General features: G+C 53.3%; 5 protein-coding genes and 1 non-coding gene across 6 annotated transcripts; 3 read left to right on the forward strand and 3 right to left on the reverse strand.

Annotated features, from left to right (window-relative positions):
- Positions 1 to 725: 725 nt before the first annotated feature.
- Positions 726 to 3,109, reverse strand: BBK36DRAFT_1157948 (DUF726-domain-containing protein; the record flags this gene model as incomplete). Its single annotated transcript, XM_024894053.1, has 2 exons — positions 726 to 2,045; positions 2,096 to 3,109. 2 exons carry the CDS (start codon positions 3,107 to 3,109, stop codon positions 726 to 728), a joined length of 2,334 nt encoding a protein of 777 aa, XP_024751597.1.
- A 599-nt stretch (positions 3,110 to 3,708) lies between these two features.
- Positions 3,709 to 3,796, reverse strand: BBK36DRAFT_t68. Its single transcript has one exon. It is a non-coding gene; the product is annotated as a tRNA-Tyr (tRNA).
- Positions 3,797 to 4,099: 303 nt separating this feature from the next.
- BBK36DRAFT_1139775 (hypothetical protein) lies at positions 4,100 to 4,783 on the forward strand (the record flags this gene model as incomplete). The annotated part of the gene is made up of 1 exon (XM_024893335.1): positions 4,100 to 4,783. The coding sequence occupies one exon, from the start codon at positions 4,100 to 4,102 to the stop codon at positions 4,781 to 4,783; it is 684 nt and encodes a 227-aa protein (XP_024751598.1).
- An 88-nt stretch (positions 4,784 to 4,871) lies between these two features.
- Positions 4,872 to 6,153, reverse strand: BBK36DRAFT_1134893 (tRNAHis guanylyltransferase; the record flags this gene model as incomplete). Its single annotated transcript, XM_024892458.1, has 8 exons — positions 4,872 to 5,115; positions 5,170 to 5,274; positions 5,327 to 5,415; positions 5,467 to 5,639; positions 5,692 to 5,736; positions 5,796 to 5,927; positions 5,987 to 6,076; positions 6,140 to 6,153. 8 exons carry the CDS (start codon positions 6,151 to 6,153, stop codon positions 4,882 to 4,884), a joined length of 882 nt encoding a protein of 293 aa, XP_024751599.1. The 3' UTR covers positions 4,872 to 4,881.
- A 364-nt stretch (positions 6,154 to 6,517) lies between these two features.
- On the forward strand, positions 6,518 to 8,007 carry BBK36DRAFT_1139777 (WD40 repeat-like protein; the record flags this gene model as incomplete). Its single annotated transcript, XM_024893336.1, has 2 exons — positions 6,518 to 6,876; positions 6,954 to 8,007. 2 exons carry the CDS (start codon positions 6,518 to 6,520, stop codon positions 8,005 to 8,007), a joined length of 1,413 nt encoding a protein of 470 aa, XP_024751600.1.
- An 842-nt stretch (positions 8,008 to 8,849) lies between these two features.
- On the forward strand, positions 8,850 to 14,313 carry BBK36DRAFT_157568 (beta and beta-prime subunits of DNA dependent RNA-polymerase; the record flags this gene model as incomplete). Its single annotated transcript, XM_024897663.1, has 3 exons — positions 8,850 to 9,281; positions 9,343 to 14,225; positions 14,286 to 14,313. Exons 1-3 carry the CDS (start codon positions 8,925 to 8,927, stop codon positions 14,311 to 14,313), a joined length of 5,268 nt encoding a protein of 1,755 aa, XP_024751601.1. The 5' UTR covers positions 8,850 to 8,924.
- Positions 14,314 to 14,731: the final 418 nt, after the last annotated feature.

Here is a 14,731-nt window from a genome sequence, read left to right on the forward strand (position 1 = left end):
AAAAACGCTCACCGGTCCTTAAGCGCCTTGGGAAGAGCGCTATCATGGGAGGACAAAGCACAAAGCCTCCTATTTCCTTGTTTCATATTTCTCTCTCAAAATCTGTGTCCATTCTATTGAGAAGAACCGAGGCATCATGAAGAGTTATTTTTCTTTTTTCCTTTTCGCATTTTTCACTGGTCCTCGACTTCTTGCATGGGTGCAAATAATGACATGCCAAATAGCTTGGGTTTCATGAAGAAAAAGACGACGATGATGATGCCTGCAGCATTCGGTGGCAAGAATCTGCCCGTGTTGAGGCATGCATGATATGTGGAATACGCATAGACTCGGTAGAATGGAAAGTACGGATGAAAACCGTTAAACATACACATTGTGCCTCTACCTTATGCTTTCGTGATGTTGATATGGTGTAACATTTCATTGAAAAGGAAACTCCGTAATCGAGTCTTCCACAAGACTTTCCAAGCACTTGTGTAATAACCTGGAGAGAGAAAGCAGGAGAAGAAACGATGATACAACATCGTCATATTCATCGGACATTGTAACAACATTCAGTCCTTTACCTCATCTCAAGAACTATAGTATTCCCGTGGAAATCTTTTACAACTGATGTGTCCATTTACAGTTCTGTAGCTGACTCTGAGCATCAGTAGCCATGCTACCTCGTCTACCACTCTCCAAGCCAAGAGCAACGCCATGCTACATGGTATCATAGTCTAATCTCAATGATCATCCCCATCATTATCCACCATCAAGATGGACACATGTCGTTCATCATCAGAATCATATTGCGGCTCCTCCTCCACCATGTTTCTCCCCGGAACCGGCCGTCGCGGGATCCTCAGCTCCGGCAAAGGGGGGGCCGAGGCCGTCTGGCGCCTCGGCAAGGGAGGAGGCTGCTCCTCCTCCTCTTCTTCCTCCGTGCCTTGCATGACTGGAGGCACGGAGTCGGTTTTCCGGGGAGGAAGGCTCGGTCTTTCAAGGTCGTCAAGGTCGTTGGTCGGACGTTTGGGAAGAGGCGGGTTGGGTTGCGGCTTGAGACTCGAGGGGCTGATTGTCAGGGCCTGGAGAGCTTCGGCCGACTTGTCGGCATCGCTAAGCTTGTGGTCGGGGCCGTCGCCAAAGTCAATTAGGTCTTCTTCTTTGTCCTTCAGCTGAATGACGTCGTCCTTCTCAATGTCCTTCCCAGCCCTGACGTTGACGAAGCCGCATTTGCGCAGGATCTCGCCCGTGAGAGAAGAATACCGAAGATGGCCGCTGACGCTCTCGCTCAAGTCCACATTGACGATTCCATTGACATCCTTGATAGGCTGCAGACCGGCAACACCAAGCGCGAGGCTGTGCATTCGGTAGACGAAGCCCAAGACCATGTCATTCTCAGAATAGACATTGAAAATCTTTCCAGAGACAACAGGTCGAATCGCCCGCCAGTGAGCCGGATCAGAGGGAGCTGGCGTGCCAATAATGACGACCGTATCAACCAAGCCAAATGCATGGCGCTCAGCGAGAGACTGTAAACAGGCATGAATCGTAGTCGCACCAAGAGAATAGCCAACGAGCGTCACCGGCCTCTCCCCTTGGACCCTGTTGATGAGTGCATCGGCAAGAAGCTGTCCAGCTTTTCGAGACCGGTTACTCGCGCGATTGAACGGATTGTCCACGTTGGAAGCCAGGGCCAGCATCTGGATCGGCCAGAGGGCGGCCCAGAGCGTCGCCAAAACGGTCCGCTTGATGACTTCGGCTTTAAACGCCTTCCAGGCAAACGAACGAACGAGATCGCCTAGGGCGGTGCCGAGAGTAAGAAGCACTTTCATCTCGTACCGCAGAGCAAAGACTTCCGTGTCCGTGCTCAGAATGCGCCAGGGCTTCGTGATGTCGTCTTCCGAGTTGAGCCAGCCGTTGATTCCTATGGTGACGCGGAGGCGGCGCTGTTCTTTTTGCTCTTTGGTGATGTTCTCTGGGTCGTCTGTTGTAGCGTCATCTCTGAGAGGAAGGAAGCGGAAGTCCTCAACCTCTTTCGCATAGTTGTCCATCATTTCGCCCTGTAGCAGAGTCAGCATCCGTAACGGCGTCCATCGTGTCTTTGACTTACAGTCATCTTGGCACCATATGCTCCGAAAAGTGTCCCAACCAACGCCCCGTTCATCCAAAAGATGCCGAGAAAGCTTGCCACTCCTCCCAAGCCGACGCCTCCCAGCACACTTCCAATAGCTCCCGCAACAAGCGGAGCAGCCAGTCCTCCAGTGACTCCTATCACCGCAGCGCCGGCCACGGACGCCAAGCCGACTTTCCAGAAGCGGCTGACCTTGTTCTGCTGTCGTCGTTTGGCCGCCTCGGCGTCTGCAGACATGGCTTCTTTCTGATCGTTGTTGGCCGTGGACGATTCCATGAGGGACATGGCGATCTCTGCTTCAGTCCTATTAAGAAAGGTCTGGGAAAGCTCCAATGATGAGGCGAGATAGAGCACCAGGGCGCGGGAATGGGCAGAATATTTGCCGGTGGAGAGGAGCAACAGCAAGATGCAGGTGAGCGCCTCTTCTCGATCCTCGACAGGGATAGTCGTCAGCCTAGTAGGTATCGGTTTGTACGCCGATTGCAACGCAGAGATATCCTCTGTCGCATCGACTGGGACGCCGTCTATATCCACGAGCTGGTGATCGCTATTAGGCGCTTCGAGCTGCTTCTTATCCAACGCTTCCCGCCTGGCTTTTCTCTCCGCGGTAATCTTTGGCGTATCCTCGACGTTGACAATCTCCTCGAGCTTGGACACGACTTCATCCCTCCATTCGAGGGTGTATGTCAGAGCTGCGCTTACGGATTTCTCCGCCTGTCTGGCCGTCTTGAATCTCGGCTGTGGTAGACCTCGAGACTTGCCATCTTGAGAGGCAGAGTTGCTGCCCGGCTTTTCAGCCGAGTATGGAGGAGGCGATTCATCGTAGTCGTTGCCTTCATCGTCTGGAGCAATGGAGCCAAGTTCATCAGGATGCGTCTCCAGCTCGGAAATCATATACGAGATGATGCCTTGAACAAGAGCCAGCAGAGCCTTTCGCCTTGCGGGGTTCAAGGTGATGACAATCTGCCGCGGATCCGCGCAAGGTGGCGCCATGTTGAAGTGCCTCGAATTGTCGTCACTTGTTTGGTGGAGTATCGGAGAGGAGGAAGAAGCTCGGAGGTCGATTGTTTTGAAGGAACCTCATGCAGATCGAGCGGCTGGCTGGTGACACATTACACGTCACTTATTAATTGGCTGGTCGGGCCATCAAATCCTTCTGCCAGGGCTGTCGTTACAGCGATTAATAAACTAGACAAGCCGCTCCAGGCAATCGTTGAGACAAGATGAAGCGTGAGGAAGTGCCAGAAAAAGACGGATATTGTGTGTATAGGTAGGTATAGAAGTGAGACAGTGTTCACCGCATCAGATCTAAGGCCTTGTTTATGAGACGGCTCTGTTCTTTCCTACTTTGGTCGATGATGGCAAATACTGTGTGTTGTTTGATCAACCAATGACGTACAACATTCCAAACGGGAGCAGTATCAGATGGTCAAGACTTTGAAGATGACTGTTAAATAACAGCAAAATGAAGAGAAAAATAATTGAGCAATGACTGGAGTGCAGCACAGGATCAATGGCAAGGAAAGGCATAACAAATAAAGGGAAAAGGGCCAAAAAGGCAAAAAATGTAACTCTTCTCCGGGGAGAATTGCTCTCCGGGGACGGAATCGAACCGCCGACTTTCTGATGAGATGTTATCCATTACAGTCAGACGCCATGAACCAACTAGACCACCCAGAGGATGTTGAAGAGTTGACTCGAGGCACGCTAATTTATAATATGGCACCTTCTCTAGCAGTGCTAGTACAGCACCTTTTAGCGGGTATTCGATAAATGCTCGATAAGGCCCGGCCCCGCTGAAAAAATCCCATCTTCTTCTTACCAGCGCAGAGCTGCCAGCCCAGCCATCGGCGCCGTCCAGAGGGAGGTAACAACAATTTCAATCTCATACCGCGAAGCCTCATGTCGAAGCGTCTTCACCAACGATAGCGCGGCCCTCCCATCTCCAGGTACGGTAGCCGTACCACCAATCTCTCCGACACAATGGATGCGCATGCGCTCCTTTCCGCCCAAGGCTGGCGCGGAACCGGCCATTCCCTGCACAAGACGGACGACTCAATTGGCCTCGCCAAGCCGCTCCTCCTCAACCGCAAGACCAACACAAAGGGCCTCGGAAACACAAAACACTTCACGAGCGATTTATGGTGGATGGACGCTTTCGACGAACAGCTGAAGGGTCTCGACACGTCCAAAGAAGGCAAAGTTGAGCAGACAGTGACGACTGGCAAGCTCAATGCCCTGGATCCGGGACGCGTATCGAAATACTCCATCTATGCTTCCTTTGTCCGAGGTGGATTTTTGCAGGGAACAATTACTCCAGATTTGACGGACGGGTCGACCAGCACCGAGTCGGAAACGAGCGATAACACGAAGACTGTCTCCTCTAAGGAGACAAAGTCTACAAAGCCTAAGAAGGAGAGCAAAGAAGAGAAGAGAGCTCGAAAGGAGGAAAAGAGAGCCCGAAAGGAGGAGAAGAGGAAACGAAAAGAGGCGCGCGCTCTGCGAAGAGCGGCAAAAGCTGAAAGAAGGCTACGGAGAGCTGAAGCGAAGAAGGATACGTCAGATTCCAACAGCAGTACGGCAGAAGAGAAGCGGCTAAGGCGTGCTCGGAAGGAGGAAAAGCGAAGGCGGAAGGAATTAGAAAAGAAGAAGGCTACGGGCGGTTAATGGGAGAATTCTCGAACGGTATGATCATAGACAGCGCATTAGCAGGGAGTTTGAGTAGTGTTTTCAACCACAAGGGATACCCAAATAGAGACAGCGGTTCAAGTTTGTATTTCTTTGGACGCCTTGCCAGGCTGACCTGGCTTGCCGGACAAGATCCAAGGCCGTCTATCCCAGAACTCATCCTTGATGATGTCTACGTGCTCCACCACCACCTTCGCCTTGGCTCTGCGCTTCTTGTCCTTCTCAGCCTGTGACTTTGACTGCGCTGCTGGCTCGGCGAGAGCATCTGCTGCTGCCGCTACGTTGTGACTTCCGGGCTCGACCAATTCGTACTGTAGCTGTTAGCCGCTGACATGTCATCTGGGCCATGCGTAAAGGAGTCTCACATCTCTAAATATGACACTCCCCTTCCTGAAGATTTCCGGCTCGTTGTTATAATTGATCTTGAATCGAGAGAACAGTATTTCATTCTTATCCGCAGCCAACGTTCCCTGCATTCAAGTCAGTATAGAAATTCCAGCCGGACTGATACCAGGAACGCACCGCAAGTGTCTTCTCAGCCTCTTTGTTGTCGAGGCCTCCAAGCTGTATCAACTTCCAAAAGGCTGTGTTGTAGAGATTGTTGATGTGACCTTGCTGTTCGTTAGCGAAAAACTCTGTTGGCATCATCGAAGTCGCCTTACAGTCAGCCTGTCGCCAGCTCATGTAATCCCGGAGATTCTGCACCGCCGGGTAGCACACAGCTCGACCATCAAACGTTGGGAGAGGAAAAGAAAGGGGTGTGTCAGGAAAGTATGTCGGCCAGAGGTAGACGTAGTTTGCTGTGAATGTAGAGACAACCGTGCTGACAAGTTTACTGAAGCCTCGTTAGTTGATGGAAGTGTAGGGTAGGTGTGGTCTTGACTCACCTTTCTCTTCTCTCAAAGAGATTACAGGACTTGTGGAAGACAAAGCTGAAGCGTGTTAGGCTGTATAAACGGGCGGCTTCGTTTGTCTTGAGGGAATGAAATACCTGTACTCGTCGCTGACTCCGTAGGCAATGGTGATTTCCGGCAGATCAGTCACGACCGCCTTGGCCGCTGCATTCATGAGATCGAGTGCTCTCCGGTCGTTTGGCTTTTCGAACTCATACTTGGCACACATCCTTTTCTATATGTCAATTTTGGTAGCTCAAACAAGTGAATCTCTCATATGTGTCTTTACTTTGTGAATCCCCTTCCATCTATGCGAACTACAATCCACGTGTTGGGCAAGAGAGAGTCCGGCTGCTCGAAGTTTCGAACATATTCAAACCTGGAGTGGCATCTATTAGCATGTGACAACCTGAAGCGCAACGAAAGACCAACGACGCCGTACTTTGAATTTGCCATTCTGACACCAAGGCAAAAATACTGTCTGAGCCTTTGTCACTGTATGCAGAAGAAAAGGGTTTGCTGCGGTCTCATTTGGACGAGATACCGGGTACTTGTGCGTCATGCTAAGGCAGCGCACATCCCCGCGGTGGAGCTTTTTGCTCGTAATTCCGCGTTTTCGAGCTCGTTCGTAGGTCAGCCTTGTCAGTAGCATGCTAGACGCACCCCTCCTGTGGCGTATAACTGCGACAAGCAGCAACTTTTCGTCAGCCTTGCAGCTCAGACCCGGCTTCGACACTGCGAGCTCCTCGCAGCCTTCTCGCGTCTCCTCTACCATGTTGCTCTGCATCTCCCGCATCGCCCCAGCATTGCTACCGCGACGATGAATCTGCTACTTTCAGACGATTACCTCCTCCAGGATTATCCTGAGAGCATGACGAGCACGATCCGGTCCGGCCATGCGACAATGCTGAGGTTCAACCGCACGGGCGATTACCTTGCTTCCGGCCGAGTGGACGGAACCGTCGTTGTTTGGGATTTGGAGACGATGGGGGTCGCCCTCAAAATGAGAGGCCACAACAAGAGCATCACATTTCTGAGCTGGTCCAGATGCGGGCGGTATCTGCTGTCAACGTGTCAAGGCTGGAAGGCCATACTCTGGGATCTGGAGACTGGGCACCGACATCGCGAGGTGCGCTTTCGCGCTCCAGCGTACATGGCTGAGCTTCATCCATGGAATCAGTATGTGGATTGTTCGCTCTCGCAGTCGGATCACACGACGCGCCGTTTGACCCTTTTACTTACGTCGCCCTACCCAGTAACCTCTTTGTCGCGTCGCTATTCGAAGAGCAGCCGTTGCTGGTCGACATTTCCGAGCCAGTCGATGTCAAACGCGTTCTCCCGTCTGCGCCGAAGCGATCAAACGCCGACAGCGACCTTGCCCTCAAGGAGAAGCAAGCGAAAGAAGACGCAAAGCAGATGACAACATCGGCAATCTGGACTGCAACCGGCGATCACATCATTGCAGGAACGAGCAAAGGCAAATTAAACATCATCGATGCCAAGACACTCGAGATCATATACTCGGAGAAAATATGCACTGGGGTCATCACCACCATGAGGATAACATCGTCTGGCCGTGACTTGCTGGTCAACTCACAAGACCGAATTATCCGGACGTTTCGAATACCAAACCTCTCGGTGGACGACCTCGACCCCGACACAATACAGCTGCCCTTGGAGCACAAGTTCCAAGACGTTGTTAACAAACTGTCCTGGAATCACGTTACATTTAGCGCTACGGGCGAATACGTGGCCGCATCCACCTACAACAATCACGAACTCTACGTTTGGGAGAGGAATCACGGCAGCTTGGTCTGCATGCTCAAAGATCCCAAGGAAGAGCAGGGCGTCATAGAGTGGCACCCTTCTCGCCCGCTGCTGGCGGCATGTGGCTTGGAAACCGGCCGCATATACATATGGTCCGTCATCAGTCCGCAAAAGTGGTCGGCGCTGGCGCCGGACTTTGCAGAGGTCGAAGAAAACGTCGAGTACATGGAGCGGGAGGACGAGTTCGACATATACGCGCAGGAAGAGATCCACAGGAGGCGGCTCGACGCTGAGGACGAAGATGTTGACGTTCTGACAGCCGATCCCACCAAAGACGGGGAGGACCTCGCTAACTTCCGAATGCCCATCCTATTCAACCTTGGCGAGAGCGACAGCGAAGACGAATTTGTTGCGGTTTCGACCGGGACCATGCGGCGGAGGAGCCCTGGGGAGAGCCAGGCTGATCTGAGTGCTGGAGCAGAACCTGCGGCGCCGGTGCGCAAGAAGGCTGGAGCTAGGGGAGGAAAAGGCAAGAAGAAGTAATGGTTTGCTCAATTGGATTGGGTTGGGCTGGATGGCGTTTCTCCCCCTTTGCTTTCGTTTACATACTTTTTGCAAAGGATGAGGACATAGACAATGATTTGCAGACGCATCCTCAACTGGGTGCTTGAGGCTTGTGGCAACCAAGCATGTGAGGCCAAAGTGAAACTTAAAACAGCCGACAGCATGAGTCACCGGCGAAATGGCCGAGCAAACGGTGCAACTGAAGGAGAGAAGGGTCTGCTTAATAACTGACCTCTGACAATAAGAAGCAGAATTTGCTACGCATAATCTTGCTCAGTTGACGCTGCTTCTTTTTGTTCTCTTCTCTTCGCTTCCGCCGTGAGGCGCAGAAGTAATCGCGCCCCACCCATTATTCAGCTGCTGCCTGAGGCACAACCTGCTGAGGGTGCAAGGAGGCGGTTTATCCCCACGCGGTTTAGCGGCATCGAGGCACCAAGCGCCTCACGTCCATCCAAACTTTCGGGCTTCTTCCTGTCCGTTTCGCCTCCAACCACGACCAAACACCTGCCCCGGTTCACCTTCATCACCAAGCGTGTCGGGCATCGAGTCTGGCGCCTGGAACCGCCGCGAACGATACGATTCGAGCCGACGACCTGCGATTTACGTGTTGATACGGCTTCAGCGCTGGTGGCGACGGGGGAGACCAGCCGTGAGGTTCTCCTGGGCCTGGTGGCCAGGACTGGCGATCGAGAGAGAGCGCCATCTCTCAGCAATTCACAACCGCTCGAGGCATCGATTCTTCGACTTTCTGCGACCGGAGACTGTCGCTGCTTGGGATTTTCAGTGTTTTCTCTTGCCTTTGGCACCTTATCGCGACAGCAAGGCGCGTGCTGCATTTGCCGCCCACACCGATCCTTTTCAGCTCTTCGATTGAAAATTCGTAACGACTGTTGAAAATGGCGAACCTTTACTTCACCCACTCGAGCGCTCCGCTCAAGACGGTGCAGGAGATCCAATTTGGCCTCATGTCTCCCGAGGAGATCAAGAGCATGAGCGTGGCCCACATCCTGTACCCCGAGACGATGGAGGAAGGCGGCACGAAGCCGCGCGACGGTGGCCTCAACGACCCTCTCCTTGGCTCCATCGACCGGCAGTTCAAGTGCAAGACGTGCACGCAGGCAATGGGCGAGTGCCCCGGCCACTTTGGACACATTGAACTGGCCAAGCCCGTGTACCACCCTGGCTTCATCAAGAAAGTCAAGAAGATCTTGGAGATTGTCTGCCACAACTGTAGCAAGGTGCTGGCTGATGAAGTTGGTCTTCTCTCTTCCATGAAGCGTTTGCCTCACTGGATGCTAACCTGAACTTTACCAGAGCGATCCCGAGTTTGTCGCAGCAATCAATACTCGAGATGCAAAGCTCCGCTTCAAGCGGGTATGGGCCGTCTGCAAGAAGAAGCGGAGGTGTGAGAATGACGACCGGTCAGAGAAGAACAAGGACGAGGAGTTTGCGCCCGGTATGAAGCCGGCCGTCGTCGAGAGTCACGGCGGCTGCGGCAACGTGCAGCCTCAGGTTCGACAGGTCGCCCTCCAGCTTAAGGCCGCTTTCGAGGTCGCCCAAGAGGACGGTCCCAAACGGAAAGAGACGGCTCCCATCACCCCAGAGATGGCCCACAGCATTCTTCGCCGCATCTCCGAGAAGGATCTACGCAACATGGGCCTCAACTCGGACTATGCCCGTCCGGAGTGGATGATTATCACTGTCCTACCCGTTCCCCCACCACCTGTTCGTCCTAGTATTTCTATGGACGGCACTGGAACTGGAATGCGCAACGAAGACGACTTGACCTACAAGCTGGGTGATATCATCCGTGCCAATGGCAATGTCAAGCAGGCTATTCGTGAGGGTTCCCCTCAGCATATCGCCAGAGATTTCGAGGAGCTGCTGCAATATCACGTCGCCACCTACATGGACAACGATATTGCCGGCCAGCCTCGTGCGCTGCAGAAGAGCGGACGCCCCGTCAAAGCCATCCGTGCCCGTCTCAAGGGAAAGGAGGGCCGCCTGAGAGGCAACCTGATGGGAAAGCGTGTCGACTTTTCTGCACGTACCGTCATCACGGGAGACGCCAACCTGTCTCTGCACGAAGTCGGTGTTCCTCGCAGTATTGCAAGGACCTTGACCTACCCCGAGACGGTGACGCCTTACAACATTGGCAAGTTGCATCAACTGGTCGAGAATGGTCCTAATGAGCATCCTGGAGCCAAGTACGTTATCAGATCCGACGGGACCCGTATCGACCTGCGACACCACAGACGAGCGGCTCAAATCTCTCTCGAGTATGGCTGGAAGGTTGAGCGTCATCTTATGGACGGTGATTATATCATCTTCAACCGTCAGCCCTCGCTTCACAAGGAGTCCATGATGGGTCACCGTGTCCGCGTCATGCCTTACTCCACTTTCCGACTCAACCTGTCCGTGACCTCTCCCTACAACGCCGATTTCGATGGTGACGAGATGAATCTTCACGTTCCGCAGAGCGAAGAGACTCGTGCAGAAGTCAAAGAACTCTGCCTGGTTCCTAACAACATCGTCTCGCCTCAGAAGAACGGTCCTTTGATGGGTATCGTACAGGACTCCCTTGCTGGCGCCTACAAGCTCTGTCGTCGTGATACTTTCCTGGACAAGAACCAGGTTATGAATCTCATGCTCTGGGTCCCTAACTGGGACGGTGTCATTCCCCAGCCTGCCATCTTGAAGCCAAGACCGCGCTGGACCGGCAAGCAGATCATCAGCATGGTCATCCCCAAGGAGATCAGCCTGCACGCTCCCGAAGACAAGTCTGACTCGCCTCTTAAGGATGCTGGTCTGCTCATCCAGGCTGGTGAGCTCATGTATGGTCTCATGAAGAAGAAGAACATTGGTTCTGCCTCTGGTGGTGTGATTCATCTCTGCTACAACGAGTTGGGACCAGAAGGTGCCATGGCGTTCCTTAATGGGGTTCAGCAAGTGGTTACCTACTGGCTGCTGCAGAACGGCCACAGTATTGGTATCGGTGATACTATTCCGGATAAGCAGACAATTGAGAAGGTGCAGGTGCACATTGACACCCAAAAGGCCGAGGTCGCCAGGCTCACGGCCATGGCTACAAACAACGAGTTGGAAGCCTTGCCTGGTATGAACGTCCGAGCGACCTTTGAGAACAAGGTCTCCATGGCTCTTAACATGGCTCGTGACCAGGCTGGTACTACCACTCAGAAGAGTTTGAAGGACTCCAACAACGCTGTGACCATGGCTGAATCCGGCTCAAAGGGATCGTCCATCAACATCTCTCAGATGACGGCACTCGTGGGACAGCAGATTGTCGAAGGAAAGCGTATTCCGTTTGGCTTCAAATATCGGACCCTGCCCCATTTCACCAAGGACGATTACTCACCCGAGGCCCGTGGCTTTGTAGAGAACTCATATCTGCGTGGACTGACGCCCACCGAGTTCTTCTTCCACGCCATGGCGGGTCGTGAAGGTCTTATTGACACGGCCGTCAAGACAGCCGAGACAGGTTACATTCAGCGACGTCTTGTCAAGGCTCTGGAAGACCTCAACGCTCAGTATGATGGTACTGTGCGCAACTCTCTTGGTGACATCATTCAGTTCCTTTACGGCGAAGATGGTCTCGATGCCATGTGCATTGAGAAGCAGAAGCTTGGCATCTTGAAGATGTCTGACGAGGCGTTCGAGAAGAAGTATCGCCTTGATCTGGCCAACCCGCCCGATTGGTTCAGAAAGGATTACGAGTATGGCAATGAGTTGACTGGTGATAAGACCTCCATGGCTCTGCTCGACGAAGAGTGGGATCAACTTCTGGCCGATCGCCGAGAAGTGCGAGAGATTAACCGCTCAAAGATGGGCGAGGAGATGATGCAGCTTCCTCTCAACATCGGTCGCATGATCGAGACCGCCAAGCGCGTCTTCAACGTCAAGGCCAACGACCGAAGCAACTTGAGACCTTCTGATGTCATCCCTGTCGTGAGGAACGTCATCAACAAGCTCAAGATTGTTCGAGGCGAGGATAGCATCTCGAAAGAGGCGGACAACAGTGCCACCATCCTCTTCAAGGCTCTTCTTCGATCTCGACTGGCCTTTAAAGAGGTGGTCAAGGAGCATCGTTTGAACAAGCTGGCATTTGATCATGTTCTCGGAGAGCTCCAGAACCGATGGGATCGGTCGTTTGTCAACCCCGGCGAAATGGTGGGCGTCCTCGCGGCTCAGTCCATTGGTGAGCCTGCTACGCAGATGACACTGAACACCTTTCACTTCGCTGGTGTCTCTTCCAAAAACGTCACGCTCGGTGTGCCTCGTCTCAAGGAAATTCTCAATCTGGCAAAGAACATCAAGACGCCTAGTATGGCAGTTTATCTGGACACTCCGCTGGCCAAGCAGGAGCAAGCGAAGAAGCTGCGAAGTTTAGTCGAGTATACCAATCTGCGGTCGATTACTTCCGTCACTGAGATCTACTATGATCCAGACGTCCAGTCCACAACCATTCCCGAGGATCTCGATATGGTCGAGTCCTACTTCTTGATTCCCGACGACAGCCAGGACACCATTGATCAACAGTCGAGGTGGCTTTTGCGTATCACGCTCGATAGGCAGAAACTGCTTGACAAGGAGATCAAGATTGACGATGTCGCTCAGCGCATCAAGGAGGAGTATCCCAATGATCTGGCCGTCATTTTCAGCGACAACAATGCCGACGAGCAAGTCATCCGCATCCGCACCATTCGCCAGGACGACAAGGACGAGGATGGCGAAAAGAAGATTGAAGATGACGTGATGCTCAAGCGACTCGAGGCCCATCTCCTGGACACTTTGACGCTGCGAGGTGTGCCTGGAGTCGAACGAGCTTTCTTGACCAAGGGAACTCGTCTTGTCGAGGCCGCTGACGGTTCTGAGCTCGCGCTCAAGGACGATCCCCGATGCACTCAGTGGTATCTGGATACTAGCGGCTCAGCTCTCCGCGAAGTCTTGGCCGTTCCCGGAGTTGATCCCACGCGAACCTACACCAACGATCTGTGGCAGATCATCGAGGTGTTTGGTATCGAGGGTACTCGAGCTGCCTTGGTGAAAGAGTTGACGGCTGTCTTGGCCTTTGACGGTTCCTACGTTAACCACCGACACATTGCCCTGCTCTGCGATGTCATGACGTACCGCGGAAGTATTTCTGCCGTGACTCGTCACGGTATCAACCGAGCGGATACGGGTGCCCTGATGCGATGTTCCTTCGAGGAGACTGTCGAGATTCTGCTCGAGGCAGCTGCTACCGGTGAACTTGACGACTGCCGGGGCATTTCTGAGAACGTTATGCTCGGCCAGATGGCCCCCATGGGTACTGGCAACTTTGATGTCTACCTTGACCCGAAGATGCTGGAAACGGTCATCTCGGACAACTCTCGCATGGGTCTCATGCCTGGCATGCCTGTCAAGGAAGGAGACGCTGAGGGTGCGGCTACGCCGTACGATACCGGATCGCCCATGGGCGACTCTGGCTACCTCAGCCTCAACTCTCCTGCTGCAGGAAACTTCTCGCCCATCCAGGGCGCGGGTTCAGAGACGCCCGCTGGGTTTGGAACCGAGTATGGCGGCGGCGGCTTTGGTGGCATCGGGTCCATGAGCCCGTACTCGATGCGTGGAGCAACGAGCCCATTCAGCACCTCTCCGACGTCGCCTTTCAGCTCGGGCATGGGTGGCTACTCTCCGTCGTCGCCCAACGCGGGATACTCCCCCACGTCTCCCATGATCGATGGCGGCATTGGCCGATATGCGACATCTCCGTCATTCAGTCCCTCTTCCCCATCCTTCTCGCCGACGTCACCCATGTTGCGTCCCACAAGCCCAGCCAGCCCCAACTACAGCCCGACATCGCCAAGCTACTCGCCGGCGTCCCCTTCATCGCCGAGACACTACTCGCCCACGTCGCCGGCGCAGTTCAACTCTCCCACCTCGCCTAGCTACTCGCCCGCTAGTCCCAACTACAGCCCAGCCTCTCCCAACCTTCACGGAGTGGGCGCTACTTCTCCTTCATACTCCCCTGCCTCCCCCTCTTGGTCTCCCACTTCTCCCGAGGCTTACTCGCCTACGAGTCCTAGCTTCTCCAAGAGCCCTGGGTCGCAACAATCCCCTACCAGCCCCAGCTACTCGCCCACTTCTCCATCATTCTCTCCCCGGACCCCTGGGCCGGGAGCTTCTGGAAACCAATAGTGAGTCCTTTTCCTCAGCTTCCAACATCTGCGTGTATCTCACTAACCAACGTCTTGCAGCTCACCTAATTCCCCTGCTAACGACTGATTTTCACTGTAATGCGCACGACACGCACTTTTTTGTTCGCTGTCGGCCATCTGTTTATCCTTTTTTCTTTACTTTTCGTTTTCTTATTTATTTCCTAGAGTCTTCCTGGTGAAAGGGATTGAGAGGACTCGAGCATGATAGACGTTTATGCAGTCGGTGGCAAAAGCCAAAAGTGAATAAAAACCCAAGAAACACCTATACAAAAAAATCGCACAGTTTTCATCGATTCACGCGGTCCGCTCAACAGACACAGAGAGATATTAGAAGAGGGGTGTTGACGACAGGTTTCGGCAGCTGGACATGTATACTAGACGCAGAGAATGAGAGAAGAAAAAACAAAAGTGTTCGTCATGGTCACCAGCTGGGACCAAAAGAAAGTCGGTCACCCAGGGGATGGATTGTTCACCCAGATTGGAAT

Source organism: Trichoderma citrinoviride (assembly GCF_003025115.1).
Source record: "Trichoderma citrinoviride strain TUCIM 6016 unplaced genomic scaffold BBK36scaffold_4, whole genome shotgun sequence".
Taxonomy (NCBI): domain Eukaryota; kingdom Fungi; phylum Ascomycota; class Sordariomycetes; order Hypocreales; family Hypocreaceae; genus Trichoderma; species Trichoderma citrinoviride.